The following is a 27,387-nucleotide window of genomic DNA, read 5'->3' on the forward strand; positions in this document are numbered from 1 at the left end:
AAGACAAGAGTGAGAAACAATATACTGTATGTATGTTGTGTTGTCAATGGTAAGAGAAACAATTGAGCAATTGTGTGTAAATGAGGCAGAGTCAGATCAGCAACCTGGGAGTTGGTCATAATTTTTATGACCTAGTCCCAGGTTGCTGAGGTGAGAGTGCACGGGAAGATATTTTTAAAGAAACAAAATGATGTATGATTAAACTGAAGGGAATAGTTATTCATTGTTGGGTGTATTTTATATCTCCAAATTGAAGTTTACTGAATAAAAAATATAAGATTCTTAATGGACAACATACCCGCGCTCAACTTGAATTATAGCGACATCAACTGGCACATGAATGTACACCGAATAACCTTAACCCTGCAACTCTTTTTGTAGAAACTCTGAGACACAACAAAGATGAACAAACACCAAAACCGCTGGATATCATCATAACTAATAATGAATAATGGTTGCCCCAAGGGCCGCCTCGGCGTGAATTTGTTTAAGGTGTAGAAGCTGTCACCAACACAACAACCACACCCTAAGTTAACAAGTTGCATGACCTAGTGTCAAGGAATACTCTGAGAAGACCGGACAACTCGCCAACTGCACTGGCTAATCATTACCCTGGAATACGATCCGCAAATTGTTTAACATCCAGGTTCCCAATTACTGCTGGGTAGACAGAAGCAAATATAGTAAAGAAACTTGCCCATAATTCCACCCTGCCAGGGGATCGAACCCTGGTCCGCTCACTTGCGAGGTGAGCAGGCTGACCATTACACCACTGGTGGCAAATAAAATATCTTCCCATGCCGGGAATCGAACCCGGGCCTCCTGGGTGAAAGCCAGGTATCCTAGCCACTAGACCACATGGGATCTCATAACAATTAACACAGAGTTCTATATATCACAATTATTAATGTTGCTGTACTACTGTACTGCATTACTAATCTTGTTACGTGCTTAAAAACCTTAGTTGTTTAAGCGCAGTAATATCATAACAACAACAAAAAAGGAGGTTTATTCTTTTTAATGGAGATTACCTCAGCCGGGCAAAGGTCACCGCCCCACGGGACGTGGGGGCGGTAAAAAAAATGGATCGTAAAAAAACGTAGCTATATATATATACATATATATATATATATATATATATATATATATATATATATATATATATATATATATATATATATATATATATATATATATATATATATATATATATATATATATATATATATGCAAGAAAATCACTGTAGGTGCGCGTGATCTAGGTATATGCTGATAACCACAAGGAAAGAAGAAAACACGAAGTTCCCAAGCGCTTTCGTGTAATTCACATCTTCAGGGGTGAGTACAGACTAGAGAGGAGTACAAAACAAGGTGTACTGTATATATACAGAGGAGGGTGAGACCAGGTCCGCAATGGTCAGGTATTAGGTAATGACCCTACTAATCTTTAAATAGCACGGCAACGGTCGGTAGTCAGGTCAGAGGGTAAGGTGACCCAACCTTCTCACCTGGTTACAAATCTTCTTAATTGCAAAATTGTCCAGTTTGTACATGCCATTACTCAAATTCATGTTGAATGCTTCGGTATGTTTAATAAGACTAGATTCTATGATGTTCCTACTATCAATTGAATTACAAGGTAATATTGAGGAGTCATTATCCCAGTCAATGCAATGCTTGTTGTCCCTCAAATGAACAAAAGGTGCTCCGTTGTTTCCATTTTCCCGTGTGATTTTATCAAGATATATATATATATATATATATATATATATATATATATATATATATATATATATATATATATATATATATATATATATATATATATATAGTTGCCAAATAACACCTACTTTCATAATTATTGAGTCTTGTACAGGAAGAAAGAGAAAAGATCGTAAAATAAATGTATTATATAGCATTTCCGTCAGAAATTTATATTTTTCGAGTATTTTAACCGATAAATTTGCCATCAACATTACTTGTTCAAAGTGGGCAGAGCTTTGAAGTAGAGTGAAAATGTGGGGTAAAAAAAATAAACAAACTTTTAAAAACCTGACCTAACGCTTCTCAGCCTTTAAAAATCCTACAACCAAAACCTTATTCATGTTTTCGGTGTTTAGTAAGTGATGTAGTTTTCGGTTTCTAGTATACGTTGGTGTTTTCGGTGCTCAGATGAGAAGGGAACCATAAACTCGAAAGTGATTCTTAACATTTTCACAAGTTAGGAAACGTTAGGTAAGGTTTTCAAAGGCTACCCAACATTTTCCCCTCTACGTCAAAGCCCTATCCACTTTGAACAACTAATATTGTGGGTAATTTCATAGGTTAAAATACTCGAAAAATATAAATTTCCGACGGAAACGCTAGAGATTAAATTATTTTTTAGTTTCTTTCTTTCTCCCTATATAAGACTCAATATATAAATAGGTATTGGTAACTTTAAATATTAACCGAAAATTCCTTAATAAATTTACCCATACATAGTAATTTACTTTTTTTTTTTACCCTACCTTATTTACTTAGAGGTAGCCATGATGCAGAGGGAAGGAAGCTGTTTAGAATCCCTCCATTGTTCTTGATATTTTGTCAAGGGCTAATTTGAAGTCCAATATTGTTCTTGATTCGGATTACCTGAAGAATCGTCGGGCTGGGGTGACAATTCTTCAGGTGGGATATCCCGGGGTGACAATTCTTCAGGTGGGATATCCCGGGGTGACAATTCTTCAGGTGGGATATCCCGGGGTGACAATTCTTCAGGTGGACATTCTGGGGCGACGATTCTTCAGGTGACCCGACAGTTCCATAGGTCTACCACTCTTTGTGTGAAAAAGTACATTATTTCCTTATATTCGTTCTGTTTGATAACTTGGCGAGCTTGTAGTTGTGTCCTATGATGTTGGTGGTGCGTGACATCACAAAGAAGGTGAACGGAAATAAAGTCACAGGAAAAAATTCACATGACTTGTCCACATTGACAACACAATATATATACTGTATATATATGATGGCATTGCACGTAGGTTAGGTTAGGTTTTTCCGTGCCTTTTTTTGTGACTTTTTTTCCTGGATTCCACAAAGAAATGGCTCGGGTTCAACTTTTCCATCCGTTTCACGTTTGTGGGTTTTTCAATGAGATCTGTTCTATTGTGCCTTGTCTGAAAGGTTGTTATTCTTAAGGTCCTCAACTCTACTTGGAAATCGAGATGACATACAGTAGTTCCTGATTCATCTTGATCACTGTGTTGCACTTTTTCTTGCAGAGAATCAATCAGCGGGCCATTCGTATCGTAACATTGAACAGATATTTTCTCTTCATTCGGGGTCCTAGCTTCATCCATTACTCTAATTATCAAATATTTGATGGCAAACTTTTCCCATGCAACCGAACACGGCAAATAATGTTTCATTTTAACGGGCTGCAGTGCTTGAAGGCCTGCTTGTGTAACCACCTACCACTTGGACACGTTCTGACGGTGCTGACGCAATAATTTCAGAAACTATGTCGCCTATTAGCGTATCACCTACCGACACTTTTATGACACCATTTTTAAACTGTTTTTCCTCCCGATTGTTCAACTCAAAACGTGGCCGCGAACATGCTGTACATATGGCCTTGACTGTTATATGGGAGCGGGTAGCACTATTACCGCAGTGCTACTTGGGCGCACTAGGATAACTTGTAAACGACCGAAGTACTTTACACGCGTCACTCCACGAAGCTCACAAACTACTGGCCCGAGCGCGTGGCGTCAGGTATGTGGATTCGTATCTGCTTTCGCCATTTTAACAAAATCCAAAGTAAGAATGATTATCAGCAGCAATAAAAAAATAAAAAAATAAATTATTAATTCTAAATTATGTCGGCAGGCCCGTATAAACATAAAATATAAAAATGTTCAGTGTAACTGTGAATTTTATTTTTCCTTGGATAAAAAAATCATTTAATGGGTAATATTTCCGGAATCTGTACTGTAAACTACAAAATATTCATTTGTTTGCTAACATACTTCAGTAAACATAACTCCAGGGAAATGTAGAGATACAAAATTAATTAATAAGACAAAATGACTTGAATGGTGTGGCACTTTAAAAATAAAAATATAGGAGGTTCTGTTTGAAGCATAGAAAGTAAAAGAAATATGGGCAGAGTATGTAAGGAACCACAATGATAATTACAAAGTGGAGATAAAAACAGAAATAAACATAAAGATCAAGCTACCATGCAGTTTTGGAATCAGAAATTGAGGAAGGTATGAGCAATAAACTTGAAAATAATTAGGTTTGTGGGGTTGATCAACTTCCAGCAGAATTTCTAAATCAAAGGATCAGGGTTGATATTATGTTTGACTAAAATATGTAATTCTGTTTCCTTCAAATAATCAATGTTTTTTTTTATTCAGGAGTGAATGGGTGCATTCAGCTTGATACCCGATCCTAATACGTCATCCTTATAAAGACTTATTAAGAATAACCTCTAATAGAAAAAACACGAGAATACATACCGGCTTACTGTGTCTCAAGATCAAAATGGATTTAGAAGGGGGAACATAACCTAAAGAAGTGAAACAGCTCACACTCAGTGCCGTCACAACGTTCTCTGGCAGGTTGTTCCAAGAGATCAAACTCTCACTCCGATAAGTTCGCCCTCACAGTTCTCTGGGCTTGCTGCTTCAACTTTGAGCTGTGAGTCTTTGACCCCTTGTGGGGCGGAGGTCCTCCAGCTCCAGGTAGGACACTCGACTGAGGAGTGCTCTTTGAGATGTTTATGCACCTCAATTTTTTTCTTTCTTTTATTTAAAACTTTAAAATTTATATACACCTTATTTAGGTCACCCTTAGCCCGTCTGTAGTATAAGCTAGGCAGTTGCAGGCAAGGACTCTCCCTAATCCTTGGGTGCAAGTGCTCTAATCTCTCTGGGTAGCTAAGGTGCCGAAATGTAGACACCAAGGTTTCGTTCTGTCTCTAATATTGTTTGCTGTACTATCTATCCACTATACGGCCGTTAGTTTTTTATCATCTTTACATTTATCTTGGAGAACCAGACCCCAGGTTTCTGAGATGGTGATAGGAAGGATACCACCTGTTCCCTCGACGCCTTCATTATTATGAAATATGTGCACCGCCTGAGTTCACATTGGTACGGTAAACAAGAGCTAAATCAAACATATAATTTAGGCCTGTGCGATATATTGGTATGGCTAGCCCAGGGGTTCTCAACCAGGGGGGAATTCAGGTTTTCAGGGGGGAGGGAAACTGATTCGGGAGCAAGTGATATGTTTGATGAGAAATCAATCACAGAATTTTGGCCTTGATGTGCGATTCCTACCCAAAAGTGGCAGAAAGAGCTATCCGTGCATTGCTTCCGTTTGTGTCGACATATCTTTGTGAGTCAGGCTTTTCAACTCTGTTGCAAATTAAAACAAAGCAACGTAGTAGATTAGAGGCAGAAAATGACCTGCGTTGTGCCCTTTCAAGCACTCCTCCGCGTATCCCAGAATTGGCGAAGAAAAAACAATCACAGGTTTCTCATTGACTGTAATCTTCATCTGAATAAAATTAATTACAAATTTACAATATCCTGGTATTCTATTGAACTTTTTGTTTATTGCATTATGCTTCAGTTTGGTCTGTTAAGTAATTCATTATATAAAAAAAACAAAACTATTTTACTTTTATTCAAGTTTTATAAATCCATCAACATTTTCAAGTGGCATTTAATTTGTAAAACTCCACTATAAAAATAATCCATATAAAATTTTAAATGTATATGTACTAATATGGAAAAAATAAAGGATTTTCAGTATTATATGCATATTATTTGGAATGCACTTTTTGAGGCAGACAATCTTGGAAAGGAGGGGGGAATGACATTCTGACATATGGTGAAAGGTGTGCATGGGGCAAACAAGGCTGAGAACCACTGGGCTAGCCAATACACGGTTTAATCTGGACAATATTCAATTAAATCTGGAAAACATGAAGCTGAGGTCTGAACAATAATACATTAAGTCCTTAACAAGACAGTTTTCTTATACCCAGACAATATACAGTTATCCCCAGGGAATATGCACTTTCATTTTTACTTTTATCCTCTTCGCCAGTTAGGCTCGTTTGCCGCTTGGGCGATCGGTCATGTCTGGCACTATTGCCAAGTACTCAAAGACTAGTCTTTGCCAAGTACTGGGCATGCACTGGCTCCTGAACAAGGAAGGTAGACTGAACCTACTCCAGTGCTGGTCAAGTCTGGTCTGGAAACAGCTCACACTTGTTACCGTTACAACACTCTCTGGCAGGTTGTTCCATGAGTTCACAACTCTCACCCCGAAAAAGTTTGCCCTCACAATTTTCTTGACTTGCGGATTCTTCAACCTTGAGCTGTGACCCCTTGTGGGTCGGGCGCCCGCCAGCACCAGGTAAGAACACTCGAGTGATCAGTGCCCTTTCAGATGTTTATACACCTCAATTAGGTCTCCCTTGCCCATCTAAAGTATAAGCTAGGCAATTGCAGGCGCTTTAATCTCTCTGGGTAGCTGAGGTGCCGAACTGCTTGCACCAGTCTGGTGGCCCTCCTTTGGACATTTTCAATGAACTGACAGTTCTCCCCCCTAGAAATATATTATGCCCAGACAGTACACTGTTATGTTAAATATATGTTAAATTATTCTATTCTCAATTTTTCGTTTTATTTGTCGTTTCACCACACCTCCAAACTGAACCAATTCTACAACTAATTTTCATATACTGTAATAGAAAATGTATATACTGAAACAGAGATTTAACCGACCTCCCGCACTAGTCAAACTCCAAACACTAGTACCCTGTAGTCGGTTATTCAGTATCTATAGTAATCTCCGAACTGGTATGTATTAATAGAAGTATTGTTTAAGTTTCGGTCATCCGAGGAATCTTGGGAATTTAACTATTGGAATCAGTAGAAGTTGGGGGGAGGGGGTGCGATGTTAACCCCAAACCCCCGGTTCGGTTAGAGACAGTTCCTGGGTTATGTTGCTAGGTTAGGACGTTAGGTTAGGCTAGGTTAGATTATAGGGATGACTGAAACTAAAATTTTACCAGATTATTATTTGGTTTAGCACATCTTAAAATTGCATAGAAGCACTTATTTTTAGAAAATTTCTACCTCATACATGCTTTCCTCAACCCTTAAAGCCTCTTGGAAATGTGTTTCTTTCACAAAAATCGTACACGTGAGGAACGCTTAAGAAATTAGATCAATAAACCTTGTTCCACCACAAACTATCTGGAGCCGTGATGCGTGTCACACTGTCTGCCTCCTCTCCCTTCCCGGTGGGGTTAAGGGCTTAAGGCCCCCCGCAGGGGTTAGGTTAAGTTAAGGTAGGTTAATTTATTGAAAGTAAGGGATCTAGATGTTTGGTTTCTGATGTATTTTTTGTTCAGAACTCACCTTGGTTTTTGATGGAAAATAGCTGTTTTTGATCAAGTATGTCTTTCATCCTTTTTTCCGTCTTTTTTTTTCAGAAACGACGCATTTCCCATGGAAACGAAGGTCAGATTTGAACACAACATATCAAAATACATCAGAAATCAAACATCTTGTGAAAAAATTCGAGGGTGTGCTAAAACGAATTATGCCATAATAGACACCTGCAGACTTTTGCTGCAATTGGAGGAAACTTTATAAGGATTCGTTTTAATATCCCCTTCGTTTTTTTATGGGAAATTATTGTTAAGGTGTATTTTGGTGTGCTTTGTTTTGATCTGACTCCCTTTTTTGTGTAAAATCCTCATTTATGACAAAATGTCATGACAGAACGAAACAACCAAAGAAACCTACCTAACCTTACCTAACTTTTAGCCTGGGAGCTCTGCTCCCTGCCCCCCACCCCCACCATATTAAACAGAAAGTACCTATTTTGATATTTGGTACCGATGAAAGCAACTTTGTTGAAGCGTCATGGTGTAATTGACTAATTTTACGTTTTTAGCAGATGTGAGAGTACACTTGGACTAAGCGGGTCAGTTGTAAACTAACAGTTGACATGGAGCGACTTAGCAGATTGTTTTGGAGTAGTATTTACGGTAAATAATTCTACTTTAGACATTACAGTACCTCCAAAATAATAACTATCCAAAAGCATTGAAAGGAACATAACAGATATCTAAAGCCCAAATGGCAAAATATTAACTCTTTCTCTAGAAACTAGCGGGGACGCTAAATTGAATCATAATCGAAACCTTTAAACAAATCAGGGTAAATTTTTTATTTTGGACAACATGGGAATTTTATCTTTGCAATAGTTTAGATATGGGCACCATGATGACTGGGGACGTAGGGGACTGCATGCATGCTGATTACATTGATTGTTTTATGCGATTTTTACCATCTTAGTTAAATGACCAGGTTAGGTTAGTATATGTTACGTTACATTAAGTAGAGTAAAACAACTGATTGTCAAAGTGGGAAGCATTCTAGTGGGATGACACAGTGCACACCAGCCACAATAGTATGCTTGGAGTGATTGCACTAATTTTATGCCTGAAATACCAGTTTTCGAGTGTGAATTAAAAAAATTGGGTAATTATTTGGATCTTGACTTGCTAGTTTAGTGGACAATTTTGCTCTCATTTTGCTCAATATTTGATGGTAAATGCATTGGAGACAGTCTTTTTTAAGGCCCACAGTTCAGACTGTCGGTACCGACAAAATAAGAATGTTTGGCATTGTGCGAAAAGACGAAAGGCCGATCTTCCAACATGTGTTAATTAAGGTAATTTTTTTTACACACCAGGTGGTATCCACCCCCTTGGCTAGCTAGATAGGTCAGGTCCTGGTTTCTCTGGTTAGGAGGTTTGGTTAGGTTTCATTTTGACAGTATTTTGCATGTTTTTACTCCACAATTTCCCTGTACATCAAAGCCCTGCCCACTTTGAACAATCAATAGGCATTAAAATGTCAGGTACTTCTAAGAAGAGGAATTTGAATGAATCCAATTGCATAATTATGTTCACACTGTATAATACAGTACTGTACCTTAATTTTGTGAGACTCAAACATAATGGTTGTCCCTTCAGTATTTGGCAATGTTTTGAAATGATTGTGGTGAATTTCCAGTTAAGGGTATGGATGAAATACTGTATTGTAATGTATATTATTCAAGTCAATGTCTTGTGAAATATAATGTACAGTACTTATTGTACTTACAGTTTTTTAACAAAGGGCTACCGGTAACTGATGTATTTTTTTCATCAGTAATAATGTATGCATTTATTTCTTTCGGTTCTTATTGTTGGAAATCTTTTGAATTTAAATCTAAGGTTTGATGTGAGTACCATCAATGTCTTTTCAGAACACATTCTGAATCATCTCCGGAGTTGTTTTAGTAACTGACATTACAATACAGTTTGCTGTTTTGTAAACTTCAGACTTTGATAAAGTCCCACTCAAAGAAGTCTAATGGTATTAAGTCCAGAGATCAGGCTGCCCAGAGTCTGTTTCCACCATATCCAAGTCAACAATTTGGTAAGAGTTGTCACGGTACTGCACTGTATGCCTGAATAATATTTCTTAGTAAAATGGATCTCTAACATGTTGAAAGACAACCTTGTTGAGAATGCCATCGGAACATCATTTGGGCACATCTTGGTGATGGACCAGTCACAGAAGAAATTTGTTAACTGGGTTCTCATCTCTCAATGTTACTTTTGTCTGAGGAACTCTGCTGGCTTTTGAAGCCTTATCTGTTCATAAATGGTGTTTGGGCTTGTATTGAAGAGGAGGTAGAGCAGTGGCTCTTAACCTTTTTAGAGCTGCACCTCCCCTATGATCAACCTTGAATCCACGACACCCTTGATCCTCGAGGGGTCACAGGGCTGGATCCAGGCTGATGCAACCGATGCACGTACATCGCTCAAAAATTCTGACTGATGCAAAAGTATCATATGCAATGCTCAAATAATTGACCTGTTGGTAACGCAATCTTATTGTCAGTGTTGACCTGCATGGCCCACCAGTTTCTGACTGTAGCCGTCTCATTCCGTACTTAAGTGGCAGGTTGACAAACTGTCCTCAGGGATGGAATACAGTAAAACCACCATAATTTGTAATCCCCTAATTCGAAATCACTCGTAATTGTAATGTTTTGCTGTTACAAAATATATGTTAGAAATTTTGTAATATTTGGTTGAAATTTTGAAATATGAGAGATCCTTGAAAATACTGCATTATGATTGTATATTACATCTTTCGTAATACCATACATGTATTTGGTAAAATTTTGAATTATGGAGATGTTTACGAATATGTATAATGCACATGTCGCCATGGGATGTGACCACTTGCCTCACTGTAAACAAGTACGTGTTTACTTTGGTATATATTTTAACATAAGTAATGCAATGTTTATTTTGTCGGTGTAATTAACCCTTAAGCCCTGGGTGACGTTCCAGAACGTTCGCCTATTCCCGCCACTGTTTAAATATCCAGCACGGTTTATCAGGTTCCAGTGTGACTATTTGCCTGCCATGCCACACGCTCGGCCACAAGGAAGTTTCCTGAACATAATTACCTACTTTTGTTTGTTTCATTTCCATTGTTTGTCCATTTTCTCATGTTGTATTGAAGTAATATTGCTAAAAGTAGTGTACTAGTTGTATTATAGTGTAGTATTACTGTAAAATTATGCCATGATTATGTTATAAATGTATTATTTTATGCATTACTTGCTCTACCAAACACAAAGACAGCCAGGCAGACTGGCGCCTGACTGCGTGAGTGTTGCCAAGCACTTTTTATAAAAAAATAATACAAATAAAATAATCTAAATGAATTATTTATAGGAAATAAGTATTATTATCAGTAAATATATGCATAATTGGCCATCTCGGACACAAAGGCAAGCTAAAAATAGCTGGTAAGTGCATAGGTGACCACTAGCTCAGCTGTCAGAACAACACTGTCCCTTTAACTCCCTCTGCATTGCCAGGGAAGTTTCTAGAGGGTCAATATATAGTTTTTCTTACTTATTTTTTATTGTTTTATCTTTTAAAAAGGTTAAAAATGGTATGGGGTACTGCCAGTGGCACCCTAACCCGGGGCTTAAGGGTTAATATAATGTTCGGTTACCATCTGTAGTAGGATCAGTATACTACATCACAAGTTGCATGTAGCATTTTGAAAGTCATCGGACCCATCCTGGCAGATACTTTTTTGAGATGTTGTACATTTAATGCTTATTGATATGTGTTTGTATGTGTAAGTGTCTGTTTGTATATACCTGTATAACTGTACAGAGTTATTGTATTGTGTAAACAATATTGTTTAAAGTAATAAAACTATAGGTACAGGTATATACAGTCTTATTTAATTTTGTTTTATGACAATATATAGGCTGAAATATCTGGCTAAACATATATTTCTCGAAGAAAATATTACCCTGAACTTAATTATTGATTTAAAATATGGCATCGCGGAATGAGGTGTAAAAATTCCATATTTATAAATTTTTTAAATCTGATCTAGCTGCAACTACAAAAAATTAAAGATTGTTCAGTCAAATTTGAGGTCTGGATCTAGCCCTGGATCAAAGAACACTTTTTTTAAGTTCCAATTTCAATGAACTTTATTGTCTTTATAGATCTAACCTAAAAAAGGCCTGGACTTCTTGAAGATAAAATTTCAAAGTCATGCCTGATTTTCTGTTTGAATATTTTCATTTTATAAAGAAAATTATTAGTCAACATCAGTGTTTTAAAGCCATTTTCCATGCCTAGGTTCTTTTCACATTCTGTTTCTGTTGTTGCTGTTTCTTCATCCCGTTGGGACATGTGATATGTCTCCTGACTGTTGGTATGACTTAGGTGCATCCTCTTACAGTTCGTGACATTGAATCATAACAGCCATTTCTTCGACCACTCCTGAAGCTGCCAGAGGTTTTTCTGTAGCTCTTCCATTTGGTTCTTAGTTTTCCTGAATAATTTGGCAATGTCTGCAAACATTTGTATGGAGGAGTGTATTGCTTCTTTCATGTCATTTGTGAAACAAATAAACAACAATGGGCCCAGTACACTACCCTGTTGTGCTCCACTTGTCACAGGTACACATGACGGTTTTATGTCATTAAGCACCACACACTGCTTGCGGTCATGAAGAAAGCCTCCGATCCATGCTAGGACACTTTCCGAATCCTGTGCCTTTCTAGTTTGATTCTCAGCTTTTCATAGGGTATGCTGTTGAAAGCCTTCTCATAGTTTTGCACGAAAAAGGCTTCAAAATGGATAGTTAAAGGAAAAGAGCTTGAAAGACAAAGAAGATGCAGGCAGAAAAAAAGGACAGCCAACTCAAAATGGTACAACACAAGCTGATAACACTTACTGTACTTTTAGTGTGGAATATTTTGTGACTTGGCTCATTTCCTTGTTTAGAATTTGTTCTACTTTTAAAACAATATGAAAGGCGTTTGTGCCACTTGAATAAATATAAATTGAATACACATTTATAGGACTTCCCAATTTAGCCAAATTTTACCTTTTTCTTTAGCAATGAATAGGCATTAAACGGAAATCTTTATTGTTTTATATTTTATTCCTTGGTGCTAAACGTACAATACCTTCACAGCACCAATGGCAATTGAATTTCTTATAAATATAGTATAAGGGGAAACACAGTATAATGAATGTTTGATTAATCATATAGTCTAAGTAAAACTGAAAGTTTTGTTTTATGAATGTTTTTCCACCTTATGTCATCATCCATTGCTGAGGTGAATATGGAAATTATTTGTTTACATATTTAGTAAAGAAATAACATAAATGCAATGGGTATAAATATTATTTCAGGTCATATTTTGTATTTAATAACATACTGTACTCATTTCAGCTTAACACAATTAATGTACTGTACTGTATGCCTTTTCATTTTTTTTAAATACGTAAATTATTCCTGAATGTCCTTGAGTGACAATTTGGTACAGTACGATGTATATCATATTACAAGTATATTGTTTCAAAATATATATTAAAATATTAACTTCCTGTGCATGAATTGTTCTTATGAAAACTTGTTTTAGCATATACCGTAGTAATTAATTTCTGTTACTACGGGATTTCACAAAACTGCATTCCCCCCTCTAAAATATAATGCATCTGGCATTTGCCAGACTTGCTTAATAAAGTTTCTGGAAAAAGTGACATCATTTATTTGGGTGATTGTACAGCTACAGAAATGAGTTCTACACCCCCTGTGGTAACCCGTGTCTCCAAAAAGCTACTTACATGACTTCTAGCAAACCTATCCACCAATCATGTCTGTCGTTACACGACCAGTACCCATTCATTCATAAATAGTATACTACTACTGCAGCGGTGCCGTTTGGAAACACGGGCTATCACAGTTAGTTTAGGAACACATTTCCAGATCTGTACGTTTACTGTATTGAAATACATATTCTAACATTGCCTGTTTAATTTCAGGCAACAACGACTTGGTGCAGTCTTGCCACAGCTTCACCACCTTACAGTAGTTCCCTTTGTCCATTGTGTAAGGCCAAGTCATAGTCATTATAATGTAAAGAAACCTGAGAAGAAAAACTGGTTAAACTGTACTTATGGGGCGTATGTTTATTAATTAACTAAGGACAACAAAATATGCTCAGTAACTACTAGATTACTGTACAGTATTCCTCTTTCTTTGTTGGATCCATGTCAAGAAGGACCTTTTATGACCATTACTGTATATGTACATTAAATTTTCTTATGAAACAGCAAGTAGGCCATTGCCTCTACATACCATCATTAAATTATATCCAGTTTCAACAAGAACAGAACCACTGGGTTTTGCCATTTTTTGTTTGTACTGTACAGTATCTGCTAAAATGAGGAATAGTTCAGTGATGGTTTGTTTTCAGTCACTGGAGTGTGCAGATCACATTACATGTGTAAGGAGTTTCCATTCACTGATTCATAAGTAAATTCAAATTTAGGTAATGGGAATAACATACACAGTAGTATCTAGAGCTGGATTTTGTTAAGTAAAAGGAGTACATTGCAGGTGCTGTACTTTGATAACACTTCTTTGTCATGTACAGTACTGTATTGATTAATAAGTGCATGCCCCAAAACTACAGTGAAGGTTATACAGTATTCTCAGATTTTTTCAATTACAGTATAATGCCAGTCACTATAGGCAAGTACTGTACTGTACAGTACAGCGTGGTTATACCAGTTGTGACAAAAGTCTCTCCCAGTTGATACCCAAATAAGAGGGAACCGCAGTCTGTCCAGGCAGAGGTTGAGTTGGCGGCAGAAGAGGCAAGGCGTGTGGCAGGACGAGGGTTCGACGAGATGACAGAGGAAGACATACGGGCTATGTTGGAACCTGTTATGCCTACAGCTGAGGATATTATGGAGGAAGACAGACGGAACATAGAAGACAGCCCAGAAGAACAACCCGCCGCACAACCCATGTCAAAAGTCAGGGAAATTATTGAGTTGAGTGAACGGTTGAAACACCTCATCGAACAGCACCCTCCCCCGACTGGCGACAGTGAAAGTGTGTCTGGTATCATAGGCAGAGCACTCCAGCCTTATGTTGACCAGCTAAACCATCACCACAACGCATTGCGGCAGAGACAATTTAGGGACTTCTTTCGTCAACAACAACAACCACCTCAGCCACCTGTACTACCTCAAGCTGACTTTGAGGGTTTTCAAGAGGATGAGGAGTTACTCGAAGAATTAGTGCCGGGTGGGGACCACTAACTCTCTACCCTCTAGCCTCGGAATCCCTTCCCTCAAGACCAGCTCAAGTCTGTAAGTACAGTAACATACACAGTAACAAATGTATTCTTCTTTATTGTTCCCTTTTCATCACTTTGTAATAAACCTAGCCATGCCTGTGTGTGTTTTTGATACTTACCATAACATTATCTATGTCTTTAGTGGGTCTAAATGGTCGTAAAATGGGAAAATTGGGGTTGGGTCTTGGGTGCCTGGAACCAATTAGAATAGATCCCATAGTTTCTGTACTTTCGTTATCGCATTTTTTCGTTATCACGCACTCGGTTTGACCCCAATTAGGCGTGATAACCAAGGGATGACTGTACTATAATTTTCAAGTACCCCTAAGTTGTGTGTTTTGTAGGTGATGTTCACATAGCTTTGATAACCTTTACTGGACTAACATAATATAATATGGCCAGTTAATCGATGCTGCAGATACATCCTAACATAATAGTTTTGCTGATGAAATATATTATCTGTCATACTGTATGGTTGAGATCATGTTATGTGCTGATTTACCAGGAGTAAATAAAATGAAAGATAAAACAATTTTATATCACATTTCATAGATACAATATATGTACTGCATACAGCAGGAATATGGCGGGTGGCATGCAAGGTAATTTTGTTGGCACGCGGCATACGCGGCATGCAAGATTTTTTAAGATTTACCCATTATATATATATATATATATATATATATATATATATATATATATATATATATATATATATATATATATATATATATATATATATATATATATATATATATATATATATATATATATATATATATATATATATATATATATATATATATATATATATATATATATATATATATATATATACAGGTAGTCCCCGACTTACGACCGACTCGACTTATGTCCACCCGCACTTACGACCGCCTCAGTCGTACCAAAATGTGGTCAAATTATGTATTTTTGAGTCCCAAAGTCAGTACATAGACAAAATTTTCATGTATAATTCACTTTAAAATGGCTGACAAGCTTAAACATGAGTGTTTTGTGGTGCTGAGAAGAAAAAGAGACCCAAATTTTTTATTTTCTATGTTATTTAAACATTTCCGACTTACGACCATTTTGACTTATGACCTGGATGTCGGTCCCTAACCCCATCGTAAGTCGGGGAGTACCTGTGTACTGTATATATATATACCCAATGGCACTTTTAAATATTTCCCAAACCTAAAAAAACACATGACTGATCTTGAAATTCATAAGAAAACAGACATTCAGAGCCTTCAAATTCAATTTTTAAGCATCATTGATTCAACTACTGAACAATTTTCTTTAAGATTTACTAAGTTCAGGTCATTTGAAGAAACTGCAAAATTCATAAACTGTGCAGACATTGTAACATCTGACAAACTGAATTTAGAAATGTTGCAGTGGATTGATTTGGATAATTTTGAGATGCAATTGATTGATTTACAAAACAGCTCAATTTGGAGGCAAACATTTGTCGACTTAAGAGCTGAACCAGAAAATATTGAAAGAGATCAGCTAGTGACTGGATCAGCACCGAAAATTGCAGTAAATGAGGTTCTGAAACTCTGGAATTCTATTCCTGAAACATTTGATGAACTTTGTCAAGTCTAATTATAGGAGTAGACTTACTGATGAAACTAGTGCTGCATGCATAGCTCTCAAAACAACGAAATACAAACCTGATACAATAATACAGTAATATATAGTAATATCCCCATTAGCCAGAATCCTCAATCCCTGGAACTTTCCATCACCTGGAAAATAAAATTTTAGCATTCTGAGAAATGCCAAGAAAAATCTCTCCATTCCGGGCATTCAAATTAAATTCGGAGTGATTGCATTATGTGCTGAGTGTGTGGACTGGTAGGCTCAGAGTGCTCCTGCACTATAATTGGCTGATACTGCCCTGTGATGCCTAAGATTAGCTGATGCAAGATGCATCCTCCTCAAACTTTAGCATCATGCCATGCTAAGTTCATTGTCTGCTGCCATTGTACAGTCTTCTTCACCGCTTGCTACTGTTTTTGCATATGATCTGTGATGAGCAGTACTTTACACTGCACAACACTGATCATATGTACAGTGGCGACCTGTGGTGTAATGGTCAGCCTGCTCGCCTTGCAGGCGAGCGGGCCCGGGTTTGATCTCAGAGCAGGCTGAAACTATGAGCAATTTTCTTTATGCCATTTGTCTCCGTCTACCCAGCAGTAATTGGGAACCTGGATGTTAATCAATTTGTGGATCATATTCCGGGGTAATGGTTAGCCAGTGCAGTTGACGAATTGTCTGGTCTTCTCGGATTATTCCTTGACACTGAGTCATGCAGCTTGTTAACTTAGGGTGTGGTTGTTGTGTTGGTGACAGCTTTTACACCTTAAACAAATTCACACCTAGGTGGCCTTTGGGCCGGCCATTCTCGTTACACGAAGGGCAACCATTATTTATATTAGTATTGTACATTAATACAATATACCAGAATACAATCAGCCAAGAATAATGTTAAAGCAGTGTGAAGATGTAAAAAGTGATTGAATTTACGTATACTCTACTGTACATTCAGTAAATGTGAAAGTACAGTACTGTACTTTATGTACGGTGCTGTTGTAAGAAGGCAAATCTTTAATGTTTGGTTGATGCCATTTTATTTTATTTCAGCAACCTTCTTGGTTATATTTCTTTTATTTTCTGTATTTTCCAATTCATTTTCTCAAAGAACTTACTGTGTTTCTTTGTGTCTCTTACCTATTTGTTTATTTTCTCATATTTACTTTTATTCTCAAATGTATTTAGTTAAATTCTGTTCTGTGGGTTAACCTGGGAGAACCAGATCCTTGTCTATTCTTACACACTTACGTAAATATTGTAGTATTTACATCTCAGATCTGTCACTACCCAGGATTTATCTTTAGAATATAATATCCACAATGAACCTGTCAATTAAATTGGTAGCATGATATTATTGTATTTATCAAGCCACCTCATGCCATTGTTATGTTTTGCATTAATACTCTCCAGTGTCCTTGTGCTATGTACCCTGTATAATGAGTTCATTACATCATATTCCTATGCAAATCTAAAAATAATTTGTTGACTAGAATACAGTAGCACTGATTGTTCATATTCTTGTCAACAGATTTCTATTTAAAGATTCTTTCTGTCATTTATCTTTATACTGTACCTCACTCACTTGGGGTGGGTTAAAGGAAAGTGAAACTTCAAACACACACACATGTACAGAATACTGTACCTCTTAAGGCAGTCCCTGATTTACAACAGGAATATGCTCGTGGACCCTGATAATAAGTTGATTTGTTGGTGAGTCAGAACAGAGTTAATCCCATAGTTTAGGTAAATATACTGTAAATAAAGAGATGTTAAACAATATAGAATACCGGGTAATGAAAATAATGTAAAAAGTGGGATTTTAATTTACAAAATTTGCAATGACTGTGTTGGGATCCCGTTCATAAGTGTGGATAACCGTAAGTCACATGGTCATAACTTGGGGACTGCCTGTAAGTACTCAGCTGTCAAAGTAAATATTTATAGTAAATGCCTCTTTAACCCCCACATTGATTACAATACTTCACATCTACTCATTGTGCATACAGTAGCTACCAAGTACATTACTGTACTGTATATTTGTCATGTTCATTTAAGTGAACATTGTCTTTAATGAAATTTAAACCTAACTTTAGGAACTCATTCCTCCTTCAGTGTTGACTGTAAGAGCCTACATATTTTTTTTTTCTTAGTTCAAGTGTGGATATGTGTCATTTTTACTGATTCTTTGTAGAGTTTTTGCACTGTACAGTACGTATTACCATTTAATAGTGTGCTTAGCACTGTACTAGGACTATGCAGAGGCATGTTAATAAGTTTAGATAATCATTAAGAAGTATAGTTTTTTGATAGAGTATTTCTAATTTTACTTTGTGTTGAAGTACCGCATTGTAAATTCTGAGATTAAAATTGACCTGTTGTCTGAGTAAAATGAAAAATCTGATAACCTATATATTAACATATGGTGTCTGTCAGCTTTTGAGGGAACTTAAATACTACAGTACTGTACTTTATACTGTATATGGCACATTCCACATCTTGCCAGGAGTACTTTTCAACTTAAGGTGTTTAAATGCTGTACTTGCCTTTGATTGTTGTGTTTTTTATGTTTACTTTTGTTTTATTTTGGTGTGAAAAGCACTGGTTGACTTTCTAGTACCTGTACAATGTTTGGTGCTGATGAAAATTTTTAAAATACTAGTGTACTGTATAACTAATTAAAAAGTCACTTGTTATCTATAATTTCTTGTTATGACTAATCACCCTTCATTGGGCTTATTCAGTATGATGTACACTCGCAACAAAAAGTATCGGTGCATATTGTAGTGTGAACAATTTGAGACCAGTGACGATAGGTATTGGGAAAGGCGAGTTGTTCCAGCCATATGTTGGCAGCCCTGGTTAAGTGAAACAAACCGTTATAAATAAGGTCGGGAAGTGATAAATAGACAGTATGAAATATGAGGAGCTCCCTGTTAACAAAATTATTTGTGATACTTGTGAATATTGCCACATTAATTTATGCTACCAAATAAACCACTCAACCTGGTCGTCCTGAGTTGTGGTGCAGCGTGGACGGCCGCTCCAAGACCTGTCGTCTGTAGCACCAGTTTCGAGGTATCGCCGAATCCATCGTGCAGCGGTGTTCCTGTGGACACCAAACCCGCCGGCTAATATCTGTGACGCCGAACCCTTCGTTATGAAGGGCAATAATAGCTCCTCGTGTTCCCTCTGAGGTTTCCATGTCGTCTGGCATGTGTAGATCTCTACTGCTTCATATTGCCTCTGTTTTATACCCACGTTCACCGAGACTGAACCCTCGCTCATCATTCAGTCGACACAAAGCAACAATCCGAAAAGAGGAAACAAACACACTGATTGTCAGCCATATGGCAACATCTAGTGGAGGGGGGGGGGGTTATGAGGATACACTTACCAACCTTCCCGACATCACAGTGTATACGTATCGTTTCAGAAGTCGTCGATCTCACCCTGCACCGATACTTTTTGGTGCGAGTGTACACATAAAGCCATTGTTCTAGGCTCACAAAATACCTGACATTAGTTGCTAGGACTATTATAAATTATATATTGGTGTAGTACAGCATGCCCTTCAAATTCGTGGGGGTTAGGTTCTCAAAATGGCTGTGAATCGCCAAATTCGCGAATAACATTTGCTGACCTGGGAGGGGGGTACATTTTTACTTGTGTACAAAGAAATCGATATTCCCTTTATGTGTTTGCCCTTAGGACAATTATTTATTTTATCTACGTATATTGTAAATATGTGTGTGTGTGTGTGTGTGTAGTCACACACAATACAAATACAAATAAATAATAATTGGAAAATCTTCTCATAAATAATCAGAAACAAATGTATTATTAAAAATGTTGAGTCTACCCTCCAGTCTACTCCATGCTTTGTTATTAATAAAGCACAGAGTAGACTTAAGGGTAGACTCAACATTTTTAATACTACATTTGTTTCTGATTATTTATGAGAGGGTTTTCCAATTATTATTTATTTGTATGTGTTTTGTGTGTTATGTGTCACACACATATACAATACAAGTAAAGGAAATTACTGTTTCTAGAACGAATTCCTCCCTGTCCTGACCATGAAAATTCTGGTAACTTTAAAACTATTTGCAGACATTCTTGGATACATCCAGGGTGTCATCCACGAATAATAGAGGACTGCGAAATAAAAATCCGCAAATTGTCCGAGTGTACTGTACAGTAAACCGTTGCAATTTTAGACTTATTCGGGAAAAGGTCAGTCCAAAAAAATAAACCTAGTTACAAGGTATTTGGAAATTGAGGAGACTTCCTCCCCCTGAGAACTTTTGCAATGTTACTGTTTCATACCCATACCATGCATAAGCAATCAGTTCACTGCTTTCTGGAGTATTAAGAGACAAGGTAATGATACACATAAACTAATCATAAATTTAACATAATAATTGATATTCAGCCAGTTTGACCAAGGACAGCTGACGAAGCCATGAGATACTTGTTTACCAGTAGAATTCTTGTGCCATCAGCATCTGGTGTTCTTAGGGCCAGGCAGTCACCCATCCAATTACTGACCAGACCTAACACTGCTTAACTTTGCTGATCGAACAAGAAGCTGTGTTTACAACATGGTACTCTACGACTACACTAACCTTGGTTTTTAATTATGTGCCTGGCCAAGTATCCAGCAATACTCCACAGCTTCACTTTTGTCCTTAATGATGTCATAGTATGTGCTCCTCTTCAGTCCATATTCATATTGGAGTCTTTTTTTACCTTGCTCCACATTTATTTGCATCTGCATCTACTGTAGTATTTCATCTTCCCTTAAATGTTTTGTGCTAGAACATTTGTGCAAAAGTACCAATGGAAGCCATTGCTCAATCACTTTAAAGCGTCATAAAACTACAAATGAAGAGTAAATTGTACATAATGTGGCACTTGAGAGATGACACAAGAAAAATTGTTGATTGAAAAGCTAATGTGAGAAGTCATCATGTGGGTCACCATAATTTGGTATCATGCATTAAAAACTTTGTATTTTTTCCCGAATTATGAACATATTGTATGTCTGATTGCTTAAAAGCTTCTAAAATAAACATAATTCTAAAATATTGAAGTTTGAAATTGCAATAGTTTAGTGTTACATTGAAGAAAAAAAGAGAGAAGCATAGGTTGTTCTTACAGTCAACAAAGGTCAGTAGGCAATCTAGAGTGCCCATCACCCTCCCATTTCAGACACTACTCAGCATACTAATTTTCCAGGCATCGTTGTCAAAATTTAATTATTTTGCAATGAGTAACTTAGATTTATTTTTATATTTTAATGATTTATGGCCCTCTTGGGGCCAGTCCTGGAATAAAGTGGAAATTCGCTGAAAATGGTTTAGAAATCTCACTGAGATTTCCCCCTGGGGATTTAGAACAGATGTGTATGTATTACTGTACAGTATTTTCTTTTGACATGATATTTTTATCTCTTAAACTGTTATTTATGGAGCAGAGAGGTATTCAGCAGGTGGGTCTGTGAGCTTGTTGGTATTGGATGGGGTCATTTAGAGAGTGTAATTAAGCCTCATGGCATTTCCAAAAACTAGGTTCCACCCTTCATCAACTGAGCTCTCACTGAGTGGGAGGGAAATAATACATGTAAGAAAGCTTGCCCTGATCTCATGGTTGAATTATCTTTCTTCTTTGTGGGACTTTCAATAACATCACAACAAGTGATTTGGCAATTATGCTTGTGACATTAATTTCATAAAGTGTGATGTATTGATTCTGTGCACAGTGTTACAATACCTACATTTTGAGTATACAGTACAGTATTGGTCTTGTGCTGTAGTCTTAGAGTATGAAAATTTGTTCTATGTTTGTGACAAATATAATTTTTGACACAAGATTGAGTGAATCATGTGCTGCATCATCAAGCTTATGGGATGGACCTCAGCATTCCCAGGATTGCTCCTTTTAAGTGACTGGGATTAGATTCAAGAGATTTAGTGAACACCTGATAACTAGAAAAAGTATATCTTCCAACTCAGCTGCAGGCCCAAGAAAGGGGAGTAACATTAATAAATCAGTTTTCAGAGGCTGAGAGGTACAAGTCTGCCCCTCTACATTGTCTCTTGTTATCCAAGGGCTAAAAAGTAGGAAGGCGGTTCAACTCTTCAACATCCAGCCGCACCACCTGGTGTCGGACATCTCCCAACTTGTTCTGTGTTTTCAGCAGCTATATGCTTCCTGTATCTATTTTCAGGCACTTTTTTTTTTTAGCATATACTGGTTGTCACACCTAGGCATTAATTTTTATATTTTAGGTGTATTTATTATTTTGCAAGAATGTTTACAAATGCTTAAAACCCCCAGTTGATAGTGAACTGGCAGGATGGTGACCAGGACCCAGTAATGCCTTGTATTGGTATTCCATAGCTTGGACAGAGTAATTCTCATTTGCTTTATCCAGATACAGGCTTTGGCCTAAGGCTTCTTAAGATGATATTTAGGTTCCTTTAGAAGATAAAATATGAAACCTAATACTGTGTCAGGGAAGTCTATTTTTATTATCCTACCTACCTAGTCAGATCTCCATGTACATAATATGTATTATGTTTTTTGGGGTTATTCTGTGTTCCCTTTTGCCCAATCATAAGTAATACCAGATTCGTTTTCTCTGTAGTAATTACTGCAAGGAAGGTGGTTCAAGGTGTACATACATGGAAGTATATTTAGAGGTCTACAGTTTATCCTTCATGGGAGATGCAGATGGTAGGAGAGAATCAAGGAGTAGACATATTGGTGTGCTCAGTTAGATTACCTGTATAAAATGAGAAGTTTGGGAGCCCTGTGTTAATAGGGTTCCAACCATGCCTTGTGGTGTAGTGGTTACTATATAATCTTGGACTAGTGTGCCCAGGTTATGAAAGTTCAGAACCTGGACATGGTATTATCTAATACAGTACAGTATGATACTAATATATGCAGAGATGTGTAGCTTATTTTTAGTTCCAAATCTTGTAGGATTCCCTCTTGGGTTTGATTCACCATTTTAACCTCTTGAGTATGATGACTTAATTCTTTAATTCCTTGACTTAACCCAATAAGATATTGTTAACCTCTTGAGTACGATGATTTAGACCTTTGAGTATGATGCCATTGTTCCCAGGGAATTAACCTGCACCTTAATAGGCTACTTTATTTCACTAAGGGAACTAAGTCGTCATACTCAAGGGGTTAAGCCCCAACTCTTTTAAATAAAGTTGAGGTCCTGGTTTTAGTTGGAATGAGTATTTAAAGAACAATCAGTTTTAAGTGAATCCTTCAGGAGGAAGGTGGAGTTTATGCATCGATTTTTTTGCTTCGAAATTCATGTGCTGGTTTTGTGTGGATACTCGATTAGATATGACATTTTAATCCTGTTTGAGGTGAAACTATTTTTTGTCTGGCTTCTCTCTTTTGTTAGTGTGGCTGAGAGGAAACAACAGAATAGTAATATGATTCATCCTTTTTTTTTCTTCAAAATTTATTATTATTTTAATTATCTTTGCTTTATGATTTTTAGGGGAGGGTTAAAAAACTAGGGCAGAAACTGAAAACATGCCTCATCAAATGCCTGCGAACTGGTGAAACTTTTTTACTTTGGCATATTTAAATTGTCTGATGGGTCACACACAAGTACAGTACAAGTATTGTCAATTTCCACTCGCCCAGTTTATACGCGTATTAGGGAACTACGGCAGGTTGTATGGATAACAAAGTAAATGGTGTGGATGCCATCTTTGGTAAAGTACTTGATGCTACCTATAAGACAAGTAAATTGACTACTTATGCAAGTACTGTACAGAAATATGTCCTGTTAAAGTGAAGTAGAATCTGACCATCAGATACTGTACTCATTTAGAAATATAATTACATGTACAGTAAAGAAGTAAGTGTAGTAAACGGTCAGGTTGGAAGGGCAAAAGAAATTCATTTGCGAATCTTGACAAGTGTAAAATGTATAAATTTGCCTTTACACAGTTCACTATACAAAATTTATCAATCCTCCTGTTATAATATTTACTCTGCAAATAACCTCATTATTCTTATTCGACGTTCAAGAAACGATTAATAACTTCAAATCTATGCTTCCGGATCCGGTGTTTTAAGGAGTCTTATACTGTAATAACTTTTTAACCCAAAACTTAGCATTCAAAGTAACAATGCAATTTGGGTTTAATTATGTGCACTCAAAGGATGGCAAATTCAGTGTCGGTTTCAATCATGGAGAATTAATGTACTGGAGGCAGCATGACGTCATATACCAGAAGCTCCCGTTCGGTTCGCGCCACTTTCATTGTTTTAACATGTCTGTGCTGCTGCTCCCAAATTTTGCTCATTATGCCATCCTGCTCGGCATATAGATGTACCCAGTGAGACAGAAGATATTCTATAACATTCCAGCTGTAAGTGTTTAAATTGCAATTAAGTTTTATTAAGCAGAAGTGGGTTAAATAAGGAAAATGGTTAGTCATTTATGTTAAGCTTTCTGGCTGCTGTTGCTCTGTATTCATTCTGCAGAATTTTTACGGGGAGGTGGGGGGCAAGACAAGACCTGACATCAGTTTATTTAACACCGGTATATTGATTCATATAAAAGTACTGTATGATCAAGTATAATCGAGTTACCTTCGAGTAATGTTTGATCAGTAACATTTACCAGTGTTATCACCAAATTATATTCACTAAAATTATCATAGGGTTGATCTTAACAATTAAAAACTAAAGGAAATAATTCATTTGATATCATTAAACCTGAAAATCTAGGAATGGCCAAACGCTCGCTGTTTGTCTCGATGGTGATTTGCTCAGAACATTACCATTTCAGTGGTTAAATAATTACTGCAGGCAGCACTTACCAGTTCCAAAATAATCAATCAGGTCTTCAGTGAAGCCTTTCTATCTAACACCTGGCGATGCACGCTGAGCATGCTACCCCCTGACGGGATTCTATAGTATTCCCACGGTAAATGTTGAAGTTGTAATTGAATTAAATCAAGCAGAAGTACCAGTTTAGTATAGGCACTACCGTCATGTCTTTTCCAGTTCCCCAAAGATATCGTGTAATGTGACTCCAATCCCCTGGTGATGGTTAAAACTATTATGTATTGTGATGTACCTACATACAGTAGTATTTACAGTGTTTTACAAAGTAGGGCTGGGAGTTAAATAAAAGATACCCTATGAAATGTTTTGTTTTTCGCTGACCACTATGGCCTGCACGGAAGATGGCGTCATGCTGCCTCCATGTATTAAAACTCCTTGCTTCCAATGCAGTTTCAACGATACTTTAGCTTGATCATCGTACTGTGGTAGCTCAAGTAACATTCGTTCTCCACCAGTTGGTCTAAATTTTTAAAATGGTAATCTAAGAATCATATTTGTGACAGATAATGTAATTATTTAACGTATGGATTATTTCTTTTGAGAATCCAGCTTGTGTCTTAGCTTAGGTAAGTCAGTTAAATCGGTGCCCATATCGCCAGTTACAACGCTAAAATTAGGTATTAAGCGCAGAGAACCCAGGAACCATAGATTTGATAACTATATTGGTAAATTAATGTTTTTAACAATAAAAGGGAGATTGGGCCGGAGTGTGCGCGTGCAGCTAAACATGCAAGGGATAGTCACCGAAAAAAGTCCTGTCGCGAACCATGACCCCCGAGATTCAGTCTCTTGAATCCGAAGCATTTATGGACAGAATAATGTATCCGTGTCTGCTGCTTCGGGTTCATGAGTCTGAATCTTGGTTTGCGACAGGACTTTTTTGGGTGACTGTGCATACGATAATCTCTGGAATCATGTTACTCTGCTTATGAAATGGAACTTTCACTGAACAGACGACAATTTTCCAAAAGTATTTGGATGAAACGTGCGTTTAACAGCAACAATTCTGATTAATTTTAAGTCGGGAGGCAATTAGCATGCAGAAACTTTAAATTTTAACTTTGAAAACGAATAACACATACGTAATATGCATATTAACTTATGCAAGACAAATAATGATCTTGCCAGTGTTCAGACGTTCAAGTGAAAGCTGGCAAGACTTGACCGCAGACTCGTGTCTTTACTGGCTATATATTCCAAGGCCGAATCCTCAACGATAGTTCAGACCCACAAAGTTTCGTTCACGGCGACTGTGTAACACTTCCTGTTAATGTTCCGAGGTGGGTGTGTAGCCGTCCTGAATTATTTTTCTTTTAGTAAAATGGTGGGTCCCTTGAACTGCGAGTATAGTATTCATTAATTTCCAACTTCATATAATAAGGAACGATATCCATTATACAAAAATATTTTGTGAAATGTGAAATTTAAATGATATAATGGTTACTATCCATCGGTGTTTGGCAACAACCCTTGAGGTCGTTGGATTTAAGTGTTGTCGCTTGATGCGCATTTTGTTATTTTTAATATATAGCTTATTTTATTCATAAACTAGTCTCATGATTTTAAATAAACATAAAACTTTCATGATGTCTCACATAATCTTTATGAACAGTCACTGCTAGTATGCACGAGCCAGGAATTATTACCTGAGCGACGAGATGAGTGAATGCAAGTGAATGTGTGTCGGGTGAGCGATCACACACGGAGGACAGTGGCCCCGTATACGCTGTTCTTCTCATCTGTTGATCATTATAAATGCTCCATCACATTATTTAACCCGACCAAGACAATAAACACTAACACTAAATCATGACTATGTAAGCTGTAGTTGTCTGGCTCACAGATATAGGTTATAACGTTAATGATTATTATCGACAGATGAAAATAATTGGGAAGACGCCAAGACCACTCGACTCGCAGACCAGGGGCTGGGCACACTCAGCTGGCCAAGACCTACCACCAGGTTCTCTCTCTCCTTGCTTAACCTTAAAAATAGATGTACGTCTTCGTTCTATAACAAAATGGTAAGCAGTAAGTCTATTACTCGTAGTTGTAGAACCTTTCGCGGCTTAATGAATTGAATTGAATTACTGTAGGTTAGCTTTATCGGATTGACTT

At 37.1% G+C, this 27,387-nt stretch overlaps 1 protein-coding gene and 1 non-coding gene across 4 annotated transcripts; one reads left to right on the plus strand and one right to left on the minus strand.

Moving 5' to 3' along the window:
- Positions 1 to 792: 792 nt before the first annotated feature.
- On the minus strand, positions 793 to 864 carry Trnae-uuc. Its single transcript has one exon. It is a non-coding gene; the product is annotated as a tRNA-Glu (tRNA).
- A 5,287-nt stretch (positions 865 to 6,151) lies between these two features.
- Positions 6,152 to 14,871, plus strand: LOC121868613. Of its 3 annotated transcripts, none has more exons than XM_042369424.1 (2): positions 6,152 to 6,414; positions 13,448 to 14,871. In XM_042369424.1, the coding sequence occupies exon 2, from the start codon at positions 14,318 to 14,320 to the stop codon at positions 14,732 to 14,734; it is 417 nt and encodes a 138-aa protein (XP_042225358.1). In that variant the 5' UTR covers positions 6,152 to 6,414; positions 13,448 to 14,317; the 3' UTR covers positions 14,735 to 14,871. The 3 variants fall into 3 exon arrangements, with proteins under 3 accessions (XP_042225358.1, XP_042225357.1, XP_042225359.1); XM_042369423.1 differs by lacking the exon at positions 6,152 to 6,414 and adding an exon at positions 6,750 to 6,860; XM_042369425.1 differs by lacking the exon at positions 6,152 to 6,414 and adding an exon at positions 7,227 to 7,354.
- The last annotated feature ends 12,516 nt before the right edge of the window (positions 14,872 to 27,387 follow it).

Source organism: Homarus americanus, unplaced genomic scaffold (genome assembly GCF_018991925.1).
Source record: "Homarus americanus isolate GMGI-L3 unplaced genomic scaffold, GMGI_Hamer_2.0 scaffold59495, whole genome shotgun sequence".
Classification (NCBI taxonomy): Eukaryota; Metazoa; Arthropoda; class Malacostraca; order Decapoda; family Nephropidae; genus Homarus; species Homarus americanus.